At 51.6% G+C, this 27735-nt stretch overlaps 1 protein-coding gene across 1 annotated transcript in view; it reads left to right on the top strand.

Annotated features, from left to right (window-relative positions):
- The window catches only part of SLCO2B1 (solute carrier organic anion transporter family member 2B1), a 41111-nt gene that overhangs the window by 12397 nt on the left and 979 nt on the right, over positions 1–27735 (top strand). Inside the window, exons 3-14 of the mRNA XM_021384180.1 lie at positions 5009–5146; positions 5235–5397; positions 6771–6998; positions 8009–8107; positions 8924–9054; positions 15639–15747; positions 20021–20185; positions 21431–21623; positions 22357–22510; positions 25609–25778; positions 26804–26868; positions 27529–27649. Coding sequence (XP_021239855.1) covers positions 5009–5146; positions 5235–5397; positions 6771–6998; positions 8009–8107; positions 8924–9054; positions 15639–15747; positions 20021–20185; positions 21431–21623; positions 22357–22510; positions 25609–25778; positions 26804–26868; positions 27529–27649 — 1736 coding nt within the window. The remainder of the gene's footprint in view (positions 1–5008; positions 5147–5234; positions 5398–6770; positions 6999–8008; positions 8108–8923; positions 9055–15638; positions 15748–20020; positions 20186–21430; positions 21624–22356; positions 22511–25608; positions 25779–26803; positions 26869–27528; positions 27650–27735) is intronic.

The raw sequence follows: 27735 nt of genomic DNA, 5'->3' as shown, positions 1-27735 counted from the left end.
CAAGGATTCTCAGAGGATGGAGCAGCTCTCTATGGAGACAGGCTGAGAGAGCTGGGGGTGTTCAGCCTGGAGAAGGGAAGGCTGCAGGGAGACCTCACTGCGACCTTCCAGTACCTAAAGGGAGCTGGTAAACAGGAGAGGGAACCAATTTTATACTCAGTCTGATAGTGAAAGGACAAGGAGGAAGGGCTTTAAACTAAAAGAGGAGAGGTTTAGCTTAGATGATAGGAGGAAATTCTTTACTCAGAGGGTGATGAGGCACTGGCACTGCTGCCCAGAGAGACTGTGGATGTCCCATCCCTGGAGGCAGTCAAGGCCATGGATGGGCCATGCACAGCCTGATCTTGTGGGGGGCAACCAGCCCATGGCAGCGGGGTTGGAAGTGGATGATCTTTAAGGTCTCCCCCAGCCTGACCCATTTTACTATCCTATATGATTCCATGACGCACACCCTGGTTCTGGAGGACTGAAGATGTTGGGTTGGGTCGTGTTGCCTGCAAGAGAAGGCAGAAATCCTAGAATGGGTTAGACTGGAAGGGATCATAAAGATCATTCAGTTCCAACTCATCATCTAGTTCCAACCCGCTGGAAGAGGTGTTCCCCTTTGCTCTGGGCAGATGTCCTAGGTACAATCTGACCCTCAACGCAGACCCAGTGCTGGGCATGGTGGTGGCCCAGCTCTGTGCACAGGTTCCTGATGGGGTCCCCATCTTGCTCTGCCTCTCCCTGCGCTTCCAGGAGGGTGTTTGCCTTCAGGTCCTGCCTCCTCCAAGGTGTTTCCTGCAGAGGAGGCATCTGGGAGGCATCAAATATTTATAAAAATTGCATTAAAAAGCCTCTCCCTTCCTTCCTCCTCAGCCTACGCAAGCGCTCGTTTGGAGTTTCCGAGTCGTTAGCACACTGCCAATTTGGAAGGGAGGGGATGTGAGCGTAGCTTGGCCCATAATGGGGAGGAGATGACAAACATCTGCCTTTGGGGTTGCTTCTGGGAGGTCTGTCCAGCTGTCAGGCACCAGGGGCTCATGCCTGCAGACCCACCTCGTGTCCCACTGGTCTTCTTCTCCCCATCTGATGGGCTGACAGTTGGACTTGATGATGTCAGTAATCTTCTCCAACCTTAATGACTCTATGATTCTATGAGGGGGCATGGTGGGGATGGGTTGGGCTTGGATGATGATCTCAGAGGTCTTTTCCAACCTTAGTGACTCTTTGATTCCGTGAACCCAGTTCTGTGAGTCTGGTGATTCTGTGAGTCTAACCATGCTGTGGATGGGGGAGATGCTCAGTGCAGGAGGAACTGTGGTTCCATGGGCTGACGGGGCCACATCTGAGGATGGCTTCAGGCAGCAGGAGGGCTGCCTCTCAGCCAAAATTCATATAAATTAAAATAGTGGGTCTTCCCGAGCTCCAGAAAGAATAGATCTAGAGAATTCAAACTTCATTGCCATGTTGCCCATCCGACCCAGGCCAGTTTATCCCGCTGGTTCCAAGACCAGGCATGGAGGGACCCAAGCTTCAAAAATGTCCTAAAATAACAAAATCATAGAATCGCCAGAAGGATGAGACAGAGGCCCTGTTTCACATCCTGTCTCCCTGCCCTAGCTGAGACAACTGTATCATCTGCATCTTCACATGTCCAGCCCTGATGGTCTTCTGCCCCAAAGGGAAGAAGAAGACCAGTGGGATCTCGTTGGAGGTCCCATTGGAGCCCCATGGCAGACATCGTGCTGGGGCACAATTGCAATGGTGCAAACTGGGAATCGGACACCGGCAATTACCCGGTCTCTGTTTATTTGTTCACTAAAATATTCCCCAGCCCGTTGATGCCTTGTGGTTGGGGCAATGACTCCCAGAGGAGTGCGAGAAGGAGACGTGGTCTTGCAGAGCTTTATTTGCAAGGCCTCCCACTTGGCTACCTAAGAAAAGCAAATCGCCACTGTGGAGGAATGGGAAGTGCAGAAGTTCTTCCAGATCCTGCAAACAGCTGAGCTTTTCTAGTGGTGTTTTCCCCAGAATTTGTTGGCTTTAAAATCACTGCAGAAGTTGGAGAAAACTGGGGCAAACTTCCTGTTTGCTTTGCTCCTTCCTTCTCAACCTTCGACCGCTAACAGTCGTTTTATAAAAGTCACGTGCAGAAGAAAAGAGGTCAAAATGTTTAATGAAAGACCAAAGCAGTCCTTCTGCTACCGGTATCTCGACCTCAGGAAGCTGCACTGTGCTGAGATTCCCTCCCTTTGCTTCGCCCCTATGGCTCCTGCAGGGAGATCCTGCAGATCTCCCATGGCTCCTGCTCCCTCCGTGGGATCCTTCCTCCAGTTCTGGGTTTTATTCTCCCAGGAATGTTCTCCCATTCCTCTCCATCACTGAGAAGTCCCAAGGAGATGTTTTCATCCCAAGAGTCCCAGCAGATCAGGGACCTCCGTGGCTCACGCCCTCTGGATTGCATTGTGCTGCCTACGTAGCATTGCCTGGGGACAGCTGCCACTTTCTCCCCAGAGTAGGAAGCTGAGGACTGGGGACTATTCCCATTTTGGGTGAAATCCCCTGGTTTTGGCAGAAACACTTGTTTTTTTGAAACCCCTTGTTTTTTGGTGAACCCCCGTTATTTTTGGTGAAACGTCCTTATTTTGGTTGAAACCCCCTTGTTTGGGTTGAAATCCCCTTTCGTTTTGGTGAAACCCTCTTGTTCTTGTTGAAACACCCCTTGTTTGGGTTGAAATCCTCTATTTTTTTTTGTCTGAAATCCCCATGTTTTTGTGAAACCCCCTTGTTTTTGTTGAACTCCTCTTTCTTTTTTTTTTTTTGTGGAAACACCCTGTCTAATTGTTGACCCCCCCCCCCCTTTTTTTTAAAACCCACCTTGCTTTGGGTTAAACCCTCTTGTTTGGGTTGAAATCCCTTTGTTTTGGTCGAAACCCCCTTGTTTTTGGTGAAACCCCCACTGGTTTTTTTTTTGAAACCTGCCTTGCTTTGGATGAAACCCCCTCATTTGGGTTGAAACCCCCTTGTTTTTGTTAAACCCCCTTGTTTTTGGTTAAACTCCCTTGTTTTAGGTGAACTCCCCCTTGTTCTGGGTGCTCAGGGCACTTAGCAGGATGACTGCTGGCTGTTTTTGCCCCCAGCTTTCTTCCATTGCAAGCACAGACCTCACCACTGGGACCCAGCCAAACCCCAGCTTGCAGCAGTGAGCCCTTCTGGAGGAGACAGGAATGCGTGGTGTCAAACCCCTGGCAATGAGGGCCAGGAATCACAACCTGAGATCCGAGAGATGGGAAAGGATGGGGAAGGGTGAGAGGTTAGTAAACACCTGGATATCCCTGCAGGACAAGAACCAGGATAGCAGAGACTCCTGTCTCTGCAGCAGATCCAGCATCCACCAGCCTGCTCCTCTTTTCCAGGCAGATCACAGCTGTGCTGTAAGCTGGTTGTTGACACCAAGCAGCCCCAGAGCCAGAAGGTCTGGGATCTATGCTCAGAGCTGTCACCCAGCCACCTCGAGTCCTGTGCAGACGTCTCTCTTTGCTGTGCATTATTCTGCCCATCTTATCTAGCTGGCATCCTGCTTTGCAGGATGACGACACGTGGCTGAAGGCAGTGGTACCCACACCCTGGTGCTCCCTGGGGCATTGCGGTGGTTTGAGTTGGTTGGCTTGTGTGAACTCATTTGGAGACCACGTGGTGAGCCATGTGGCAGCAGGGAAAGAGACTGGCCATCACCCCCCTCCCTTTACTGAGTACTTTGCAGAGGTGTGGGTGAAGGGAGTCTCCCCGTCCCTCCTAGGATGGTTCCTTTGGTGATGGAGAAATGCTTCTGTGTGAGGAGCAGCAGGGTGGATGCTGCCCTCAGGCACAAGTTCATTGGGGCATCTGTGCACGCATCACAAATGCATCCCAAACTTGGGAGCAAACGGGCTCAGGGTTTTGTTCTGGGATGCTGGCAGTCTTCCACAAGTTTTCCTCCTGGAGCTGAGGAAGAGCCATCCCATTTTCCAGCAGAAGATAACATCCTTTGCATCCAAATCTTAGCAAGAGCTAAAAAAAAAAAAAAAAAAAAAGACAACAGACAGGGGAAACTGGAGATCTGTATTCCCCTCCCTGACCTCCTCCTGACTTTCTCTAGAGGAACTGCTGGTTGCCTTGTTTGGAAGGGCTCATTCCCATCCCAGACCTCCTGCCAGCACCGGGGTAGCTGCCGAGGTCGGGCTGGCTGGATGTGGAAGGGTTGCACAACTTCCACTTCTGCTGCAGACCTCAGGTCAAGGCCAACACAAGTGAGCAGCAGCCCAAGTGAAAGGATTTGCTGATGCAAAGCCATTTATCTGCTGAAGAAATTGCACTGTCCTTACAAGCACTAACCCTGTGGTCATTTTGGGCAGAGAACTATTTAATGGCGGTGACTTAAGTTCAGAAGACCACACTGCTGGCAGGAGCAGAGCTAATATTTCATGGAGCCATTAGGGCTGGAGAAGACCTCTTAGATCCCCAAGCCCAACCCCAACCACCCCCCCCATGCCCACTGTCCCTCAGTGCCACATCCCCATGGTTCCTGAACACCTCCAGGGACCGTGACCCCACCACTTCCCCGGGCAGCCTGTGCCAATGCTCAACCACTCTCTGGGGAAGAAATTTCTCCTAATATCCAACCTGAACCAGCCCATGGTGGAACTCAAGGCCATCACCTCTCGTCCTGTCGCTGTTACCCGGGAGAAGAGGCTGACTCCTACCTTGTCACAACCTCCTGTCAAGAGGACAGTGACGTCTCCCCTGAGCCTCCTCTTCTCCAAATGAAACCATCCCAGTTCCCTCAGCTGCTCCCTATAAGAGTCATCTGGGTCAAGCAGTCATAGAAGGAGACGAGGTTGGTCAAGCAGGACCTGCCTTTCATGAGCCCATGTTGACTAGTTTGTGTCCCATAGCCGTGCCTTAGTGTAGGAGTTGCTCGAATGCTTTTGTTGCAGTGTTGTAGCTCGCAGTAGCGGTGCCTGATGTTCTCTTTTTGTGTCGGCAGTTCTTCGTGTTCTGCCACGGGCTGCTGCAGCTCTCCCAGCTCCTGGTCTCCAGCTACCTGAAGAGCTCCATCTCAACCATCGAGAAACGCTACGGCCTCTCCAGCAAGACGTCGGGGCTGCTCGCGTCCTTCAATGAGGTGAGCCCTGCTCTCTTCTCTCATCCACGCTCCTCCCACGCTCCTGGCCCGGCGTTTCTGAGGCCCCTTGCTTTGTGTCCTGCTGCAGGTGGGGAACACGCTGCTGATCGTCTTCATAAGCTACTTTGGGAGCCGCGTGCACCGGCCCCGCTTCATCGGCTGCGGTGCCATCCTCGTCTCCTTGGCTGGGTTCCTCATGTCCCTCCCTCACTTCATCACAGGACCCTATGAGTACGACCAGTCTGTTGCCAGTAGGTACTCTAGGAACTTATTTTATGCCTTCTGGGACAGAGGAAGGAAACGATCTTCCCTCGAGGTGTCAGCAGCTGCAGGCTGCTCGAGGTTTGACCTCAGGAATTTCAATGAGTGAATGAAGCCATCCCAGTGCCCAAAGGCAATGGCTGCCCATGGGGAGGCAGAGCCAGGAGATGGCTTGCAGACTGGAGCCAGAGGGAAAGGCACAAGAACCGGCACAACGCCTGGTTCCCCTTGTCCCCTGCAGCTCCAGGCTGCAGCCAGGCAGCAGGAAGGTCTTCTCCAGACATCAGGGCTCTCATCTTTCATGAGCTGCACCAAGCTGACCTCACTCGCATCCCAGAAACAACTCTTCCATCAGTTGCACCGAGATGACCTCACTCACATCAGCCGTTCCCTTACTTTCATTTTCATAACTGAGATAAGGCACGGTGTACACTGACCCCTGAATCTTTTTATGGGAAGGAAATTGGAGAGGTTGTGGGAAGGAGCGAGGATGGCGGAGGGGGTGAAATGTCGTTGTGTGCAGTGGGTGAGCAGCAGCTTCACGCCCATCTCCTGCTCATGGTGCTTCTCCCTTCCTGCCCATGTGCAGCTGGGCCAGCTCAGAGGGACTCTTTGAACTTCCAAAAACCAACCTCTTGTGAGAAACAGGCAGACGTATTGCTCATGGAGAGCAGGGTCAGGGTGGAATGGGGAATTTCTTCCTGAAACAAAGTGAAGAGATGAGAAGAAAAGAAAGAAGGGAGAAAAATTCTCTCTTGTGACACCACCCCACATTCCCAGAGATGTGGAGGATGCCCCATCCCTGGAGACACCCAAGGTCAGGGGATGGGGCTGTGAGCACTGATGGAGCTGTGGGTGTCCTTGTCCATTGCAGGGGAGTGGGACTAGGTGGCCTTCATGGGTCCCTTCCAACTCAAATGATTCTATGATTCTATGAAGTCCTGCCACGAAGCTCCAGCAAATCCTGTAGGAGCCTCCAATGAATGCCTTTTCTCTGTCTCGTCAGAGAGAGCAGCTGTTTTTTTCAGCTATGGGCACCAAAGGAAGATGGAATAGGTGAATAATTCACAGCTGCACACAGGGGTCAGGTGCTAATAGTGGTTGGGAAACAATTAACCACGTGTTCCAGAGTAGCTGGTGTGGGTGGCCCTGTGTTGAGCACTCGGATTTGCAGGTGATTTGGGGTATAACCATGAAGATCCCGTTATAAACACCTCCCCTACAGTATTTTATTTCTGGTTTTCCCGTCCTCTGCAGGGGGGTTGGAAGTTGATGATCGTTAAGGTCCCTTCCAACCCAAATCACTCTTGCTGCTCTCTTCCTTTCTCCTGACCAACCCTCAGACCCTCTCTTGTCCCCACAGGTGTGTTCAGCAACACCACTGACCTGTGCCAACCCGAGGGGACGGGCTCCTTGGGGAATATCAGCGACTCCATCTGTGCCCCCCATGCTGCCAGGGAGAACCACGAGGTCCTCCTCGTCATGTTCATCGCCCAGATGCTGCTGGGCATTGGTGGTGTCCCCATCCAACCCTTCGGAATCTCCTACATCGATGACTTTGCCAGCGAGAGGAACTCCCCCCTCTATTTGGGTAAGGCTGGGGCTGTGGTGGAAAGAGGGGAAACCAGAATTAACCCTCTGTAGCAAGAGCAGACAGACCAGATGTGCTAGAAAATGTGATTTAGGGGAGAGGTTGGGATATTTTTTTAGGTATGGGGTAAATGATAGGAAGATAAAACAGCAGGATCAACCATCAGGAGGGTGGGCAAGCATCCTTCAGTGCAGTGAGTGCTGGAGGACAGCAGGGGCAGATGCATGAGAGGGATGTCCCATGGTGGTGGGACAGATGAGATGGTCCGTGCAGGTCCTTCAAGCCCTTTGACATCTATTATCTGCATTTTGAGCTGGATGGGGCTGCAATGATGGCTCAAAAGCAGGTCACTGCCATCTGGAAGTACCATACCAAATGGATAACACATCTCTGGAGACAGCCAAGGTCAGGCTGGACGGGACTCTGAGCACTGATGGAGCTGTGGGTGTCCCTGTGCATTGCAGGGAGTGGGACCAGATGGCCTTTAAGGATCCCTTCCAACTCAAACAATTCTGCGGTTCTAAAGTTTGCTCCGGACCTTTGGAGCTTGTTTAAAAGAATGGGAGTGGAACCTTCAGTGTGTTTATTGTTTTCATCAGCAATTCACCTAGAAGGGTTTGCTGATAACTGTTATCACCTTCACCCTGTAAAGGAGAGGCAGTAAACTGTGGCACTGAAGATTAATGCAGATGGCACGATGATGTCAAAAGTCCCTCGAACAGCTTTGTTTTCCCTAGATTTCTGATGTCAAAGGGCACATCTTGCTCCCCGGGGGCATTTCATCTTGCCTAGGAGGCTGGAGAAAAGTAGCAGGACAAATCTGAGTTTTGCAAAACCTTTCCTGCAAAAGGAGCCTGGAAAGCATGGGGTTGTTATCCCCCAGAGATAGGATAGATCTCAATAGGGGAGAGCTGAGAAAGCTGCTGGGAAACAGCCCACAGTGGGGGCACCTCCTGTCCCCACGGTCCCTTTGCACAGGGCTGAGCCCCCTTCTGCTTTCTTCCCTGCAGGCATCCTGTTCTCCTTGACCGTCGTTGGGCCGGGGGTGGGCTTCATGCTGGGCTCTGGCATGCTGCGCTTCTACGTTGACATTGACAAAGTGGCTGGAGGTGAGTGAGGGCAGCCCCGCTCGGCCGGCTGTTCCCCATCGCGCTGTGTTGCTGAGGAGTGAGCCAAGATGGGGCCCTGGGCAACCTGATTGGGTGGGTGGCAGTCCTGCCCACAGCACGGAGTTGGAACTGGATGGTCTTTAGTGTCCCCTCCAACCCAAACCATTCTGTGATTTGGTAGCAGGGCATGAGCCAGGTTAGATGTTGCGCTATGGGACGTGGTTTAGTGGGGAAATGTTAACGGCAGGTGGACGGTTGGGCTAGATGATCTTGGAGGTCTTCTCCAACCTTGGTGATTCTATGCTTCTGTAGAATCATGGAATATCCCAAGTTGGGAAAGACCCACAAAGACCAGCGAGCTCAGATCCTGATCCTACATCACCCAAACCCAAACCCTATGGCTGAGAGCGGTGTCCCAGCACTCCCTGAGCTCCAGCAGCTCGGGGCTGTGCCCACTGCCCTGGGGAGCTGTGCCATGCCCACCACCCTCTGGGGCACAGCCTTTCCCTAACACTCAGCCTGACCCTTCCAGGCACTGGTGATCACCCAGCCCTCCAATTTGTTGAGATCTCTCTGCAAGGCCTCTCCACCCTGGAGGGAGTCAACACCTTCTCCTGATTTATTATCATCAGCTGCAGACTCACTTAGTATACCTTCAGGCAATTTCTGCTCAGACCCCAGAACATACGGCCCCCAGGGTGAGAGCCTCCTCTACAGAGCGCACCGTTATCTTGGCTGCCTGGGACCACTCCGCACCACCCCTTTGGTGCATTGTGAGACTTGGACTAAAAGTTCTTCCATCTGTTTGTGTTGCAGATGAGGTCCAGCTGACCAACAAAGACCCACGGTGGGTCGGCGCCTGGTGGCTCGGCTTCCTGGTGGCAGCCAGCCTCGTGGCCGTGTCCGCAGTGCCTTATTTCTTCTTCCCACGGGAAATGCCAAAAGAGGTAGGAGAGGGGCTGCCGGTGGTCCCTGTGGCATTGCACCCAAACGTGCCATTCCTCAAGGAAGGACGTGGTGCACGGGCACAGTGGGGGGTGGGTCAACGATTGGACTTACTGATCTTAGAGGTCTTTTCCAATCTTCGTGATTTTGTGCGCAGGAATGGTGGGGATGGGTTGGGGTAGGACTTGATTTTGGAGGTCTCTTCCAACCTTTATGATTCTGTGGTTCTGTGAGTGGACGTGGTGGGGATGGGTTGATGGTTGGATTCGATGATCTTAGTGGTCTTTTCCAACGTTAATAATCCCATGATTCCATGTGAGCTGTGGTTTGGTCTCATCTCCAGCATTGGATGTTCTCACTTAGGCACTGTGCTAAGCACAGCCCAGCTGAGTGAAATCGAGCCATGTGTAGGCAGCTCAATGGATGTGATGATTTCATGGTGGGACACCAAAGCAGCACCTCTATGCAGGAACATACAGCGCCAGGCAAGCCCAGTGTGATGGAGGTTCTACTTTCTCACCCTCCTGGCCCAGCTGCACTCCCCATCATGGGGAGGCAATGGTCCTCCTCCTTCTGCCTTGTCCATCTTGGGAGCTGCTGGCAGCTGTTGCACTGCTGGCCCATGTTTCCCATATCTGATGAGGAAGTCAGTCCTGTTTCATAGGAAATATGAACAACGCGTCCCCAGCCTTCTTTAGAAGTCCCTGGGTGTGTTTGAAATACTGAGGCTGGTGGGTAGTTTGTCTCACTTCCGTCACAAACCCCATTTTTCAGCACTCACTTGTGCACGGGGTTGCAGCACCCTGCTTGCCACCAGGGTCTCAATCTCTCTGGGGCCTTGGTGAGTGCATCCACGCTCATGCAAGCACACGGAATAGCTGGTGAGCTTCCCAAGAGCTGCACCGGGCTGTGGGTCCTGGTTTTCTGGCAAACAGAGCATTGCAGAGAACAATGGAAAGCACATTGTTCTTTTAGAGAAGGCATGACATGGGAAGGCTGGGAATGCTTTTGGCTGCTGGAGTCCCATGGAGGAGCTTGGTTGGTGAAATCGCATTCTTCTCATTGTCACGGTCATGCTGCAGCCTGTCTGGATGCCTCTCGTGTAGATTTCATCTTGGAACGTGAATACTTGTCTAAACAAGCACGTGCACCCTGTTCTTTGTTTCGCTGGAAATTCCACATCAGCGAGTGATTCTTAAAAAGGTTTGGGCTCCACCTGCCTTGTAAAGCATCACCAGTTGGACCAGTTGAGCTTTTTGAGGATGTCGTGTTCTAGCCCAGTTAGGTTCCCAAAAATGCTGCAGCCCCGTGGGGCAATGGGGAGGAGCCAACCCAGTGTGCTGCTGGATGAGGGCATTGCTTTCCCTTTTGGGAAACCAGTGCCCACTTGAGGGTGTAAATACGATCACTGTTCTGTCAGGCTCCTTTCCTCTCCAGTGAGCTGAAGGCAGCGGCATTCCTCAGGCCGCCCAATTAGTGCGCCCATCACCGAGCTCGTTAGTGAAACGCTTCCCCTCCGAAAAGAGCATCAGCTGGGAATGTATGGCAAAACGCTACAGGAAGGATGGGCAGAGTGGGGGAGAAATGCAACACAGGAAGGAAGCGTGTGCCTCCAGGCACTGCTCGGTTCTGTAAAGCTCTGACTTCGTTCCCACCAATGGGATCACCCAACGGGGGCTGTCCCATGGCTCCATCCTGATTCTCTCCTCTGATTCTCCTTCCGCCTTCATTTTGCTTTCTCCCAGCTCTCCCTGTGCACCTCATCTGAGCTCCTGGTGGTCCCTGTAGACCATGGCACACCCTCCCCAATGGACATCATCTGCAAACCCCCAGTGTCTCTGTTTCATTGGCCAAGAGAGATGGGGGTTTTTCATTCTACAGCCACATTTCATCTTTGCAGCTTCTTCCTTTGGAGTTCCTGGAAGGACTTCTGCACTTTGTGTTAACACTAATGAGAGTTCACTCCCTTGATCTTTTTTTCATGAATCCATCGGTCCACCAGAGCTTTTTTAGTCCTCTGCTTTGAAACTCATCAGTGCATTTCTAGCATCCTGAATAATGCTACTGGAGGGACAACCACAGAAAAGACGCAAAGTTATCATCATCTCAGGTCAAAGATGAGAAGAAAAGGTCTTTCTTGGACATACTGCTTCCAGTCAAGACCAGTTTTATCCCAGTCATTCCAGTTTGCGCTGAGCCGTTTCTCAGGACCTTAAGCTCCCAAGTAGACAGTTTGGTCAGTGCTGTACCAGATATCCCAGGTCTGAAAGGCGAAAAGGTGCTCTCTCACCACCTGAAACAAAAGCAGAAGTGCTGACCTTGTTCAGCACTGCAGGTGTGGAGAACCTCTCCATCCCAAGGAGCCCTCTTTCCCAACTATCCCGACTTCTGCTGGTTCTCCCTGCAGCTCACTGCAGCATGGCCAGCACTTGCCCACCTCTCCTGGAAACACCACCCTTGGTGCTTCCTCGTGTCGTCAAGCTTTCTCCTTCCATGACTGCACCATGTGAAGATGGACCTGGAGTATCTGTTGTTCTCATGAACAACGGCTGAAATTATGAAATACTGGATTCCCATTATTTATTTAAACACTGGCACTGCTGAAGAAGAACAGTGCTGCGATCCATCCTTTGTCAGCCCCCAGCCCAGCATAGCCCACCCATTTGAGGGACACGTGTGTGCAAACCAGAAGAGATGACTGGGACCAAGTCTCCTTTATGTTGGGTCCTTCTTCATCCCGCTGCCTCACTTGTGGTGCTTCAGCTTGGAGAATTGCAACAAGAGAGCTGTAAGGAAGCACAAAAATTGAAGGAACCATGCCACCGCAGATAGGATGGAGAGAACAGGAGTGGCCAGCGGATTAATTCCTTTGCAGTGAATTCTGGGGGCATTTCATGGCAGGGCTGGAGGGATGTGAAGCGTAGGAGCTCTCAGGGCACGCAGCAGTGCAATGGGTCTGTGTTGGCCGCCAAAGAGCATCTGCTGGGATTTCTGCTTTGTCCCTGGGTGAGATGCATCCCCTGTTGCCTGTCTCTTCATGTTTCACTTGTAATTGCCCCCTGGATTGCTTGAGGAGATGCTTGAGGACAAAGGGGAACACCAAAGTAGGAGACCTATGTGGCAGAGCAGAGGATTGGGATGTCACCTTCCTTCTCCCATGGATAAACCCATCCATCTCAGCAGTGCCTCACACCATGGGGCAGGAACTGGCAAACCTAGGACAACATCCTGCAGACAGATCAATGCATCAATCAACAGGGAACTTCTCAGCTCCAGTGCTGTGGGACGGCAGTGACTCGTCCTTCTGTGTCCCGGGGACCTCGTGCAACGGAGAGGAAGTGAAAAATAACTTCTCCCATTTCTGTCCTGGGATAAATTGTCCACATTTATCCGAATCTTCTCACGTTGATCCAGCAGTGACATGGTGTGCTTCCAGGGCACAGAAAAAGGAAAATAACCCACAGGGAACTTTTAAAGGTCCTCTCCTTTTGTGTTGTCAGATGGTGGCCAAAGTTTAAAGAGCTGGGGCAGGGGAATCCAAGCATTTGCTGGGAATCTTTCTCCCCCGAGCCCCCAGGAGTTCCCCATTGGAACCTCAAAGCATCAGCCTGGAAATAGAGGACATGATTTGGGGAGCTCTCGGAGGCCAGTCCCCGGAATGCAACGGTGCAGAAGTGGCTGCATTACGGGAATGGATTGGTCTCGGTGGTTGGATTTTCCCAGTGGAATGTTAAATACAGAGGCAGCTAAAAATAATCAGGTGGCTCCACCTGAGCAAGGCTGCGGGTTGGATATTTCAACACTCGAGGAAATGGGGCCCGGGGGGACCCATGTCTGCTGGAAGAGGCACAAAGGAGCATTTGTAGGGAGCACGACCTTGTCAGGAGGGAAATGGGTCCTTTTTCAGGCGATGAGGTTTCACATTTGGTTTGTGCAGCACCGAAATAGGTTCGCTGACCTCGCTTTGCACTGAGCCTGGAGCGGCAGGTTCAGCGCAGCCGGAGGGGAACTCTGCCTGAAACCCCAGATTAAGTGCAGAAAATCTGCAAAGCAGGTCATTTATCCCCTCTTCCAGTGGTATACCTGCATGAAACCGGGCTGCAATAGCCACCTCCATCTGCCTGTCCTTCAAAGCAGGTCCTGCTCCTCCCCTGGCTCCCAGCCCTGCTCCGTTGTGTGTGATTTATTCATTTCTGCATGTCTGTGCATGGGAATAGGACAAGAGGTGATGGGCTTGTGTTGCGCTGGGGGGGGCTGGGTTGGGTATTAGGGAAAATTTCTTCTGCAAAAGAGTGGTCGGGCACTGGCACAAGCTGCCCAGGGAGTTGGGGGGTCACTGTCCCTGGGAGTGTTCCAGAGCCATGGGGATGTGGCAATGAGGGATATGGTCAGTGGGCATGGTGGGACAGGTTGGGGTTGGGCTTGGGAATCTTGGAGGCCTTTTCCGGCCTCAATGAGTCCATGAATCTGTGGTTTTGCTGGTGCTCCCTCGGGGAACCCAACCAAGAGCCCCTCAAAAGCCAACTGCCTCCTTCACCATCCCAAGAAGCCTGACAGCGTTAGGCAAAACCCCGCTGCAAAAACAAAGGACGCAACGGGAGCCCCATCCATCGAGCCCTCTAAGGAACAATCCGAAAAAAAAAAAAACAAACCAAAAACCAGAGCATGGGGCCATTCTGCACAACATTTCCCACACTCATTTGTTTTCATTTGGCAAGAGACCGCAGCAGACGGCCGGGAAGCGCCGAGCCACCAACCTGTGTTGTTTCACCCAGCGATGCTGACGTGCCAACGCATGATGCAACGCCGAAATCCCCACAGCGGGCAGGACCCGCTCCCTCTCCAGTCGCTTTCCCAGTGTGCCTGCTTCACCCCCCCAGGAATGCATTTCCTGCTGCTTTCAGGCAGCAGGAATATATCTTGGGTCCGAGCCAATGCACGGAGAGCAGCTTGTGTTCTCCTCCTCCAGGGCTTTGCTCCTTGTACAGAGATGCGCATAGAGCCGTTTGCACGAAGACTAAGGGGGTTGCTGAGGTCTGGGGATGTGGGCTTGGCCATGGATGTGCAGACAGAGCCCTGCATGCTGTTCCCACTCTGGAACAACAGCAGCTGTCAGCTGGGAAAGCTGCAGTGAGCAACAGCTTGAATTCATATTTGGAAAACGCTGCGGGTTTTGCTCCTGCCTGTCTGGTCCTGATGGAAAAGTGAGAGGAACTGGATGTTTATCAGTGCATTTCAAAAAGTTGCATCAAGTTGTATCGGTCTCTAAGCTCTACCAACGGCACCCAGAGAAGGAGCTGCACAAATCCCACCGCTGCTGTGCAGAGGCTCTTCAGAAGAGATGGTGACATTCGCAGCACGGGACGTCTTGACCTTTCCAGTGCTTAATGCCGTGCTTTCAGAGAAAAGAGCTCATTCCAGCCAACAAGCCATCCAGTTCTTTTAGGGAATGCAGAACATCTAATTTCTGTCGAATGAACTCATTTGTCTGACTCACGTTAGCTGATGTGGGATGTCAGACGCGGCTCCCAGGGGTGCTGGCTGAAAATACGCTGTGGTTTTCTGTCAAATTACACTCCCCCTGAGCTCTCTCTCCACGCTGTTACGCTTCTGTAGTAGCGCTTCTCGCCTAATTCATGCCCTCGTCCCACGAGTCCCTGATAAAAACCTGCAGGACGGGGGATTGGATGTGCATCCAAAAAACCCTCCCTCCCTTGGCCTCCCTTTTGCTGGTGTAGGATCAACGTGCAGAGAGGTTGGGTGCTGCCCTTGGAAGGCTCCTAAGGATGTCAGGATGGAGCTGGGGTGATCCAAGGACCCCATTCTGCACCTCTCCTCTTTCTCTCTGCTTTGGAGTGGTGGCAACGGGACAGGCAGAGTGTGGATCCCATTCCTACAATGCTGTAGCCACCAAATGACACTAAATTAGGGCTGTAAGCACCGAGACCCAAAGCCACCTGCCCTCCAGCTGTGTTGATCCCCAGAATGGAGGTCCCTTCCACACTGCTGTTCTTCAGGGGGAAAACCTATAAAGGCACCAGAAGAGAGCAGAGTTGCTAGAATTCAGCTGGGATTCCCATCATCCAGAGCAGTGGAAAGAGACTGACAGAAGTGAGGGGTCCACAGCTGCCCAGCACAGACCAGAGCCCTTGGCACGTCCCCAGTGTTGCCTCTGCATCTCTGTCTCCATCTCCACTTAGGAGAAATTCTCATCCTCCATCCCAAACGAGAGCTCTCTTCACCTCATTTAGGTAGATCTTCCCCAGCAGTCCAGGAACATCATTTCTTGGGTTTGTGTGCCCACGGATATTTATGAAATATGATTCAGCCCTGTGGGGAAAAGGGGGAAAATTGGCTCTTAGCCCCGTAATGCAGACGTAACGTGTGGATGCTCTCATCCTGATGGCAGGATTTGCTGGCAGAGCGCAGAGCATCGCAAGCTCTGTCTGTGAGGAGCGTGGGCTGCTGTCTGTCTCTCCCAGGCCGTGATTCCAGAGGGAAATTTTCCTGTCTTCTTTCAGCACAGCTGCGGGAGGGGCGAGTCGGGTGGGAATTTTGGCGGTGACAAACCCTCGTCTGTCCACAGGTGACAAGCAGGAAGGAGATCAGCAGCAAGAAGAGCAAGGACATGCTCCGCCAGCTCAGGTCGAGGTCTGACCACGTGCAAAACCTCTCGCTACTCCAGTTCATCAAACGTAAGTCTGTGCATCCTCCTGCTTGGCGGGGATTTTGTTTGAGGTTTCTATCAGTGGTCTGAGTGAGGGAGTTGAGTGCATGGGAAAGGAGACGTGTGTTGGACCTCATCCTCATCCCTCATGGCTTCAAGCACTGGAACAGGTGCCCAGGGCGGCAGTGGAGTCCCCATCCCTGGAGGTATCAAAAAGACACGAGGAGATGGCACTAAGGGACATGGGTTGGTGATGGCACTCAGTAGGCCAAACTGATGGTTGGACTGGATGACCTGGAAGGTTGTTTCCAAGCTGAGCTATTCTGTGGTTCTGTGTTTTCTCTGCTTGCACGTCCACCCATCCTGGCCATGGGTGGTGTCCCATTCATCCACCCTCACAGTGCTAATAGGAAAGAGGGATGTTCCTCCCTGTGTTCAGCTCTCAAGATGCAGGGTAGGCATCCTGCTGGCTTAAATTCAATCCATAGATCTCCTGGTCTGCACACAGCCCAAAGCCCACTCTGTGTTGATTCAAGCCCCTGTGAGGGGGGGCTCAGCACCATCTTGTTGTCAGGGAGTGGGAGCACTCAGCATTGCCTGGCTTTACGGCTCATCTGGTCAATGGAAATGGAAATGGAACCCAAATGAAACCCAAATCCAGCAAGAAAGAGGGGGGTAAACCTGCAGCAGAGCCACGGGGAGGGAGAGCAACGCCCAGCTAGAGCAGGGTTTGCAGCTTGGGTGCAACCAGCTGCTGCTGCTCAGCTTCCAAGTGATTGCAATCCTGCCCCAAAAACCTCCTCAGATCCTGTCCATCAAGGCTGGTGACAATGTGACAGCCAAGCTGCCCTGCTTGTCCTGCTGGGAATGGCTGCAGCCAGGGTCTGAGCAATTAAAACCAGCTGCATGTCTGTGCAGGATGTAGTTAATCCAGTGCAATGTTTGGAAGTCAGGGGGCTCAGGGAGGCTCTCAGAGCTGAAGGGAATCAGCTGGGCTTGGGTTTATTGAGGCTACGGGTCTGGTTTGTTTGAAATAAATATTTGGTTCTTGGGCAATTACCTAAGAAATGTGGCCCTCTGCAGTCAATCCATGTCAATTTCCTATGTATTATCCCTTTCGTTTATTGGAAGCTCTCTTGTTTTACGAAGGTCAGCACAGGGCAGGCACAGCCAGATGAGCGCGGGCAGGTTTTCATTCTGCTCTTTGTGCAGCTCACTTGCAGCCCAGTGCTGAGTTATAGCAGGCAGCCTGGGGGCTGTTCCCCCACTGACTTTGCTGCACCATCATTTAGCAAACCATTCACCGAGCACACCAGTGCTGGGAGCTGTCGCGTGGGAGCAGATTTATAGCATTCAGATGGGATTTTCACACTGATGCTCTGCTCTCTGCCCCTGAAAAATGAGTAAAAATGAGCTCCCTGTGGCTGACTGGGGAGAGGAAGAAGTACCTGGCCTCTGCTTGGGGTTTGCATCAGGGCTGTGTTGATAAATCCATTATTTCCAAGAGTTTATCCCCTAAGTCTCAGTCCTGAAAATGATGAAGAGTCTGTAATTGTGTCCAGGAGAGCAATCTTGCTGAAATGACCAAGGTTTTCTACAACCAGCAGTGGCAAAGCTCAGGGCTGGGCCTCACTGAGACATCTGAACCATTGGACTTGGTGATCTTAGAGGTCTTTTCCAACCTTAATGGTTCTGTGATTCTATGATCTCAAGACCACCAGCCCCACCAGCTCAATGTGTACCTCCTGATTACAGAAATGGGGCAGCAGCAGTGTCCAGTGCCAGCCTACACTGCCATCCTTGCACCCACAAAACCCTTGCTAGATCTGGAACGTGAGTGGTAGGTGGTGTACGATGGTGAAATGGGGACAGATGAGACGAAGCCAAAAGAAGTTAGAAGTTAATTAGTTAGAAGCTAACTCATCTACGGGCTGCCAGATGGAGATGAGCATTGGCAGGAAGATGTGGGTTGGATCTCATCTTCTTGGTGGTCCATCAGCCTCCAAGGGGGGCCGGGGGGGGTATCACCCCTGGGACAGGAAGCCCTGTGCGTTCCTGCAGGTTGCGATGGCTATGGGTGTCCTGTTTGGGGTGGGATGACGGAAAGCATCAGGATCCCATCAGGAACTGGATTAAACTGGGATCACACTGTATTGTTTCTAACCTCCATCCCTGGACTTCCCTACAAAGGCTTCAAAGTGAAGACAAGCTGAAGCCCATGCGTGAGATTCTTCGCATTCTCATTTTCTCTGGCAGCCTCAGGGCTTCAGGTCTGTCTGGGACAAGGCGTGAGGAGCAGTTGGCAGAGCCCTGGGGGCTGTGCCTCAAGGACAGGAAGAGCTTTCCCATCCACAGTCGCAATAACAGGATGGGGCTGTGTACGGGACAAACACTCAGGCAAAGCACTGGGGACCTTTCCAAACAATGAGGTCAATTTCTGGAGCTCGCTGGAGTTATTCAAGACGAGGAAAGTCAGAGCGCTGCGGGGAACAGTCCTGGCTCCTGCACAGATGTGCTGGGTGACTTTGGGCTGCTCCCTGCTCCTTTTACTGCGCTCCATTCAGAGCCCTTGGATCTGCTCGCAACAACGAGGAAAGCAGGATGTAGCAGAGCTAGAAGTCATTTCCATTGCTAATTTCCATTGCTAATTTCCAGCCTTCTGCTGAAAACACCTGGGAGGATGCTCAGCTGCTGCTGCACAGTTTGGGAATTAATCCATGAAAGGTGATCTTCAAAGCAATTAAAATCTGGGGCTCGTGACCTGTTTGTTTCTCGGTGATGCCTAAAGATGGTTTCAAGGTTTTTTTTTTTCAATTATTACTATTATTTTAAAGGGTTTTTTTTAGGACTTTATTCCACTCACTTTTAGTATCTGGCTACCTGGAGCTACAGGCACCAACCTATCCCCACCACTCCCCACTCATAGAATCATAGAATCCCTAATGCTTGAAGAGACCTCCATAACCATCCAGTCCAACCCCAACCCATCCCCATCACTGCCCTCTCATACAATCATGAAGGCTGGAAAAGACCTCCAAGACCACCAAGTCTCACCGTTGACTCATCCCCACCATGCCCACTGCCCATGCCCTTGTCTCGTGGGCCTTGCTCTCTTGGACCCTCTCTGGAGCCCTCCTTTGGCCCCAACATCTCCCGCTCTCTGCACAACCCTGGGAGCAGAGCGCTGAGCTCGGAGGGAGTGCTCCCAAGAAGACGTGCGTTGCCTTTGCATATGGGTCACCCTCTCGCAGCCACAGAAGGGTCTTTGCTCTTCGTGTGACTTTTTTGGATGAAAACAATCAAAGCAAACTCACAGCTTGGGGCAGCTCTCGGCAAGCACCAGATGGTTCTCCCTGCTGTGGCCTCTGCTGGAGCAGATAGAAAGATTGTCCCCGTGTTTTTGAGCTGCTGGGAATTAACACCATTAATTTACGGCAGGCCCTTGCATTAATCCTCCCTGTTAATTCCTTATCTCTGCTCCAACATATTGGCTTTCAGAGCCCTCATCGGGGAAGCTCATCTGCTGTTTGCCTGGAAGTTGCCTTTATGCACGCCCTTTGCTTGTGTGCTGCAAAGCAAAGGCATGAGCGGAACGAATGCTGTGCGTGGGGGGGAAGGGGCTCCAGGCTGGAGGTCTGCAGCTGGTGGGTGTCAGTGTCCCTTCAGCATGAGGAAGATGCCTTTGCTCAAGTACCAAGGGTTTGGCCTCAGAGAAATCTGCTGGTGTTGTTTGTTGCCTGTAATTTGGAAAAATGCATCCTAACAGTTGAAAGTGATTACAACAATAGAGAAGATTCTTTACTACCGAAACAGAAAGGACACTCTGATTTCAACTGCAGCAAACAAACAAATTAACTCTTGACGACCTCCCAGCTTTTTTTCATGCTTGTTTCGGAAGAGTCCATGCCAGAAAGCTTCAGGGAAAGGAACTGAGGCTGTGCTTCCTTGGGACATGTGTGCAACCACTGATGCTTTGACCCGATCTCTTTATGTCCAATCCACCACATAATATAGCTCTGAAATGATAAATGCTGAAAGCACCCATTCTGCCCTTTTAGAAGGGAAATCTTTGGAAGAGCTCACCACTCCTAAATCGTTAATTCTGCATAGGAATTTCCATGGGATCACACAATGGCTTGGGTTGGAAGGGACCTCGAAGATCATCCAGTTCCAACCCCACTGCCACGGGGTTGGCAAAACCCTGCCCAAAATTTTGGAGAAATTCAAAGCCGTGTCATTTTCTGTGGGTGATATTTTGCTGTTCCCTTCTGTATGCAGCAGACTTTCCCTTCTCCTTTCAGATTTCCCTGTGGTCCTGCTGAGAAACCTTCGCCACCCCGTCTACCTGCTGGTGGTGTTGGCTCAGGTCAACCTCTCAGCCATGGTTGCTGGCTTAGCCACCTTCATGGGGAAGTTCCTGGAGAGACAGTTCTCCCTCACAGCCTCCTTTGCCAACATGATCATCGGTAAGTGTCGCTGGCTTGCCAGATTCTGAGCTCCTCTTTGGAAACCAAGGAGAGGAGAACAACTCACTGCATGAGAGGAGCAAAGAAGCATCACGTTTGATTTGTGCATGTTTCTACAGTAGGGATAGCATGCCATCAATCATTAGTGAAGGTTCTCTTAGAATGTGGTTACAAAATGAAATGAAAAAAATGGCAAAAATACACGCGTGCATTGTAAAGACGCTTTGCAGCAAGAGAGCAGCCCAGCCAGCGTGTTAATCTTCTCTTAATCTTCAAAGTGTTTACAGTAGTTAGACTAATTGCTCGTAAACGTTGGGCTAATTTCTTGCTGTTGGTATTGTTAAGAAGGAAACAAAGACATTCCAAGCAGGATGTGTTCTCATGAGACCAAACTGCTTTTACTTTTAGTATCCAGAATGTCCGGTCTCAGGCTGGGACCTGCCTGTGTCATGTTAACCAAGATATGAAGAATAAGGCTTGCAATCAGCCGGAGCACCCAGGGATCTAGATAAAGGACAGAGGAATCTTTTAAAACGTAATTTTAAGCAGTGTGCATCCTCAGAATAAGGATCTTTAAAAAATAAATCAGAAGAAAGTAAGCAGATAGGAAGGTTAAATGCTGAAATGATGGTGTTCTCCGCTGATGTGCCCTACTGGGTTGTGCCCAGCCTTGATTTACCCTTGGCATTAAGGACGTGCAGTGTATTTCTCACATGGATTTATACAGCTTTCAATCCCAGCTGCTGAATCTCGCTTCTTTTTTTTTCTGTTAGAACAGAAAGCTTTCTGTAGCCGGATATCCTTTCCCTCCTTGGGTATTTATAGGGTATTTACGGGCTGAAGGTAACCTCCTTGTTGATCCTTTGATGAATTAAACACACTGCACTTCTTCAGTATGCCTTTATAAGTTGGGATTTTCAAAACTCCAGGTCTGTGCTGGAAACCTTCACAGTTTTGTAATGATGACAACAGAAATGGACACACTTTTGTATCAATGGTTTCACTATGCAGAAATTAAATATCCTAGAATCACAGAAATGTGAAGGTTGGAAAAGACCTCCAAGGTCACCATGTCCAGCCATCAACCCATCCTCACCATGACCACTTATAGAGTCATGGAATCATGACGGTGGGAGAAGGACCTCCAAGGTCACCATGTCCAGCCATCAACCCATCCCCACAGTGACCACGAAACCCACTGGTTTGGAGGCCGGACAACAAAGTGTGGGACCTGCCTTTCCCCAGGTTCTGTGAACATCCCGGGGGCGATGGTCGGCATCGTGGTCGGCGGGGCCATCCTGAAGAGGTTCCAGATGTCCCTGAGGCAGTGCAGTGCCATGTGCATCCTCGGCATGCTGCTCTGCCTCATCCTTGCCTTCCCCCTCGTCTTCCTCGGCTGCCCCACGCAGAAGGTCGCCGGCGTCACCTACAGCGAGAGGTGTGCAGCTGAGCGGGACGGGGGTGCTCATTGCCGGGGCCACGGGCATCACACTTTGGGGCTGGGCTGGGACTTGAGCAGAACACCCAGAATTGGGTTTATTCCCTTAGAGCAAGGTGAGGAATTCATGCTTTTGTGAATAAACGCTGAGTCTACCGCGTCCTTGCTCACGCCAGCTTCATTGACTGGTTGTGAAACTTGAGAGAACGCGTTTTTTTGCACAAGGAGCACGAGATTAGAATTCCATCTTGGAAAGCACAGGGAGTTGCTCACCAGGTGAACAGCATGGCCAGGGGCCAGTCCTGGGAGCGCCGTGCCTCCTTGCCCACGCCGTCTGTCTTCCCCAAAGTCTCCATCCCAATTTCTGCATGCTAAACCATTCACCTTCCTGTGGTCACAGTGGGCCCTGTAGTGGCTCCTGTGGCTCACAAAGCCCCAAGACCCCACATTTAGGGCTGGGAACACAAAATGAAGGAAGTGGGCAACTCGTTGGACCACTGGTGAATGATTTTCCCAGGCATTGAGCCAAGGCTCTGGGGGTTTATTGTGAAAATTCTATGGGTTCCTCCTCATGGGAGAGGTTTAGCATTAAGCAATCGGTGTTTCTTTCCTAACCCTATATAAACGCAGTACATCTTCTGTAGAATGATACATGTAGAATGTACATGTAGATGTAGAAGACATATATTAATTATGCTCAATGCCATACGTTAATATTTTCTTTCTGCTGTAGCTCTGAATTTGGACACCACACCTCGGAGTGCAGCCTCCAGTGTAACTGCCCCAAGAAAGCCTACAACCCCATCTGCGGCTCTGACGGCATCGAATACATCTCTCCCTGTTACGCCGGCTGCAGTGTTGTCAGTTTTGCCAGCAACTCAGTCCTGGTGAGTCACTGCCACTGCATCCACATCCTGGTTTGGGACGGCTCATGAGGGATGGCCAACGCAGCGCTCAGGTCAGGCGGATGGGTTCTCATAGGTGTTCATTGGCATGGGACAAGCCCTGCATGACCTGTGGGATGAGTCCTTGGAAAACTCCTCGCAGATGGTATCTCTTAGGCCCACAGCATGGCATGTGGCCACGCAGTGGCCAACGCAACCCATGCTGGTACAGGTTCTTGGCCAAGGCAGCAGGCAGAATTCTTTCTGAGACCCATCCTATTAGGACATGTCCTCACCCCTCTGCTGCTTTACCCCAGAGACCACTGCTTCTCTCAGCACAGACCCCATCTACAATATCTCCCTCACCATCCAGGAGCTTCAGTGGACACCTTCCATGGATGACACAAAACCCTTCTGCTTTCCCTTTGCCCCAGGCTGTGGCCAGCGAGGTCGCCTCTCTTAGCTGTGCTTCCTGTGGTGGCACAGGAGGACGTGCAGTGAGGGCAGGGCTAAATAAACACCTTTGTCACCCTGTGTGACACCTCTTGCACTCAAGGGATGCTTTCACCACGGGGTGAGCCAGCCCACCCCCACTGGGTTCCTCCAATGAATAAATAACAAGGAAATGTTTGCCAGTTCAAAGACCTAGCTGGAAAACATTAGCAATCCATAGAGGGTAAGTGGTTTTTCCATCGCATTCTTGGCGCAGGATATATTTGCAGCGTGCGACTGGCTGGGGACTTTTTAGCAGCACTTTGTTAATTAACAACACTCCATTTTAATAACAATTACATTTCCTGCCAGAGCTTGGTCCCAGATGTGTTCTTCTGCATGCCTCTTGTGCAGCAGGTCCTTGTCAGCTGCTTTCTCCTCCTCAAAGACACCTCCAGCCCTTCGACATGCGCTGCTCCTGAGCATCACCTGGCTGTGTAGTCACTCTCCATGTTATTGTCTATATATTATCTATATATTATTATATATAGCTACACACTACAGTAAAATAGGGACTCCCTTTACAGTGCCGTGCAAACACTCCTTATCAAAGCCAGTGATATTTCTTCCTTCCTTTTCCCTTCTTTCCTTGGAGAGCTCCTGGTCAGACTCCAGGGGCTCCTGCAGCCCATTCCTCAGCCTCTGGAGCATCCACCGATCTGACCAGCTGTGTGTGACCTGCTGACTTGCCAAGGGCTCACTCTGCCTCACCATCCAGATCGTTCATGTGTGACACCCAGGGCTATGGCTATCTCCATGCCATGGGGTCATGATGCATGGCCATGGGTGACAATGGGGACATCCCGCTGCTGTCAGCTGCACTGGATCTGAGCTGATCACCGGGCACCCCAAAATTTGGGTGACTGGAGGGTCTGATAAGGAAGAACTAAGACAGAATCATAGAATCATAGAATCGTAGAATTAGCTAGGTTGGAAAAAGAGCTACAAGATCATCCAGTCCAACCATCCACCTACCACCAATAACCCCACTGAACCACGTCTCTCAATGCTGTATCTAAATGTTTCTTGAGCATGCGGTTGATGGGAGCCTTTCTGTCTCTCACGGAACCAGCTGCCAGATGTTTCTGCTGGGCACAGCTGAGATCTCACTCTGACAGCCTCTTCCTGCCCCTAGATCACATCCTGCTGCGGGGATGCTCTTGGTTTTCCTCCTCATCCCATTTCTCCAGCACTGCTGTCCCCGTGGCACCACATCCCAGACAACGTGTCTCATGGGGACGGCCCACCCGCAGCTTTGTGGCTTGCCCCCACTGCTCAGAGAGTTTTGCAGATGGGGTCACACTGCTGTGAAATCCTCTGAGGTTTTGGAGGAGAGGGGCACATCGTGGCTCTGGGACACCACCACAGGCATCTCCAAGCCTTCATTTCCTCTTGGCTTTATGCAAGTGCCCCAAATTACTGTGACTCTGGAAGAAGTGGGATATAGATCAAGAGAGCTTTAATGTATCTAACTGCACTTTTTTAAACGGCCTTGACCCAAATTAATCCCAGCTATCGCAGGCATTTATCTATGGAGGGGCTGAGCCGTCCTTTGGAGACCCACATCGCCCTTGATGAGTGCAGAAGGAGCCTGGTTTGGTTTGGTTCATTTCAGATGGCTGAAGAAGATAAATCCCAACCTTAATTTGAGCTAATAAGTCCCCTTTCCTGGGGATGGGAGGAGGGGCTGAGACCCAATCTCCTCCTGCTCTCCCAGAGATTTGTGCCAAAACACATAGCTCAGGCCAGCAAGCTCATATTGGGTCTGAATGTTTTATCAGCTGTGGGTGAGATGTTTCCATGCCAAGAATCCAGATTTATGCATGATGCCAAGGCGTTCAGCTGACAAATGATGACATTCAAATAAACTTGTGCCGAAGCATCTTCAGTGCACAACAGGCGTGAAAAAAGGGGCTGGAAGCATGAGCACAGAAGGGTGGCTGCAGGGGCAGGGGGGCATTGCTGGAGCCCATGTAAACAGTACAAGGTTGTGTCTGTGTTGGGTGCACAAACAAGTGCTTCTGGAAGCACAGATAAGGACCAAAGGTACTGCTGTGGTTCCTCCCCATCAGCTGTACCTGCTCATGCAGGTGACATCCCAGTGATGCCCATGGGACGTGGTGGGATGGGGATCTCCTTCCAGTGGTGGGTGTGTGTTGGAAGCTGGATGTGGGAATGGAAAGCTGATGTGGGGACGGAGAACTGGATGTGGGGATGGAGAGTTGGATGTGGGGATGGAGAGCTGATGTGGGGATGGAGAGCTGCTGAGGGGATGGAGAGCTGGATGTGGGGATGGAGAGCTGATGTGGGGATGGAGAGCTGATGTGGGGATGGAGAGCTGGATGTGGAATTGGAGAGTTGGATTTGGGGATGGAGAGCTGGATTTGGGGATGGAGAGCACGTATGCTCACAATCTCCTGCTGCCCTCTGTTGAATTCATTGTACTTCTTTATTTTTTCCTCCTGCTCCCTGAAGTGTTGAGTGCTAATTACTGCTAATTATTTACAGTCAAAACCCAAACACCCTCCCCTTCCCTACATCAGCTGGCAGCTATCCCTGGCATCCCCGCTGCCTTCCTCTACCGAGCAGCTTTTCTCTCCTCTTTGCAGAACTACACCAACTGCAGCTGCATCTCTGAAAATGGGCTCGTGGGCTCCGCCAAGCCCGGTACCTGTGGCACTGGCTGCTCCCACCTGCTCCTGCCCTTCGTGGTGCTCTCCTGCCTGGCGGGGATCCTCGCCAGCACGTCCCACACGCCGTCCTTCATGCTCATCCTCCGGTGAGCGGGGCAGGGGGTCTGGGGCTGGTTGCAAGCACTGCTCTGAGCACACGGAGAAGCTGCATTTGGAAAAGCAAGGGTTTCTTGAAGCGGGGAGGAAGGCTGAGGGGTTAGTTCATAGAACCATAGAGCCATTCAGGTTGGAAAAGACCTCTCACATCCCCAAGTCCAACCCCAACCCATCCCACCATGCCCGCTCACCACATCCCTCAGTGCCACATCTCTCAGCACCCCCATGTTTGCCCTCAGCATCCCCTTCCTATGCTCAGATCCTCCCCCTCTGACCCAGCAGCCCTCCTGCTCCTTCTCCCCACCCACAGCTCATACCTCAGTAACAGGCTACACCACTGATTTATCGCTTTTTAATGCAGCTCCGTATTAAGCTAGGAGGTTTAATTGCATATCATCTATAACTAATACCTTCCAGCCCATTTCTGTGGTTAATGCACTCAGAACAGCTGCTTTTTACAGAAGAGCTGTGGTTAAAACCTATTTTTACCTCGACCCCCCAGGCAATATTAAATCACTGCTCGTGCTGTGAGCGAGCCCTGCCTGTACCAAACAGAGAGGAGAAGGTGTGCTGACCCCAGGTCCTCCCAGGGGGAGGCCAGTACCACAGCCCCCAAAGGTTTATTTCAGAAATCTGCCACTAAAATACACCCTGGGATGGCACGTTGCAAAGAAAGCCACTTCCCCAGCGGTGAAATCTCTTCTCTGGTTACAGAAAGCAGCCCTTGTCCTGCTTGTGTTTGGCAGAGTTATATTGGCTTCTGTTTGTGTTTTACTCGTACCGACTCTGTTTCCTGCAGAGTTGAGTAAATTTTCCAGGCGATGAAGAGGCTGTGGTGAGCTCATGAAACAGCATCCTTTCTGCTGACCCACGGGGGAACCGCTGTGGGTCCTTGGTGGTTTGGTAGAAGGATGACTTATTGGGTGCGGGCACGGCAAGGTTTTGCGATGCTGGGGAGGGAAATACCCATCCTTGCACAACTGTGAGACGTCACACTTTCCATCTCGTGCTGCAGGAGCATCCAACCTGAAGACAAATCGTTTGCAGTTGGGATGCAGTTCATGCTGCTGAGAGTTTTAGGTAAGTTAAGGTTTGGTGAGATGCTGTCCTGGAAAATTGTATCAGCTGTTAGGAATCCTCACGGACCCCTGAGCAGCCCCAGGGCTGTGGAAATGCTCTTTGCTCAGAGTTCCACTCCATTCTAAGGGAAATGAAGAAGCTGCTTTGTGGGCTGTGCGTGGTGGGAGGTGAGAGTCATCTCCATGGGGTGCATCTGCATGGCTAAATGAAAGAGGGAATGAGTTCAGGTCCAGGACAGCTGTTGGCTGCGTTTGTCTCTGGTGCATCCGAGTGGCTGTGAACCAAGTCCCCTCGTCCCAGTAGTTATTTTTCTCGTGGTGGGAATTTGTTTTCACCTGGAGGCCAGGCACATTGCCACACACTGGAATTCAGCCATGGGAAGGAGCATAGCTGTGCAGTTCAGGAAGGAGTGAGCAGCGTTCCTGGGATGAGTGATGGCCCCTTGTCAAAGAGCGATGAGAAAGAGGGATCCTCTTGCTTCTCAGTGGGGTGCAAACCCAGCCAGCCCTGGGCATGCTGCGCAGGACCAATCCTTCATGGGCCACAGAGAGGAAGACCAGGCCCAGCCACTTTCCATCCTCTTAGCACAGGGGAGAGCACCCAGGGCTGGGTCTGTCCCAGAGGTGCTCCCATAACATCATAATGCCACTCTGCTTGCAGCGTGGATGCCAGGACCTGTTCTGTACGGCAGTGCCATCGACACCACCTGCATCCTCTGGGAGAAGAAGTGTGACAGGAAAGCATCCTGCAGATACTACGACAACAACCTCTTCAGGCAGAGGTAGGGATGGTGGTGAGGATAGGGGATGGGGGGAACGTGGCCATGTGCATCATGGGAATGCCCTTAATAATGTGCTCTTTTGGCCA

This window comes from Numida meleagris, chromosome 1, assembly GCF_002078875.1.
Source record: "Numida meleagris isolate 19003 breed g44 Domestic line chromosome 1, NumMel1.0, whole genome shotgun sequence".
NCBI classification, from domain to species: Eukaryota; Metazoa; Chordata; class Aves; order Galliformes; family Numididae; genus Numida; species Numida meleagris.
This window is presented reverse-complemented; position numbering and strand designations above follow the sequence as displayed.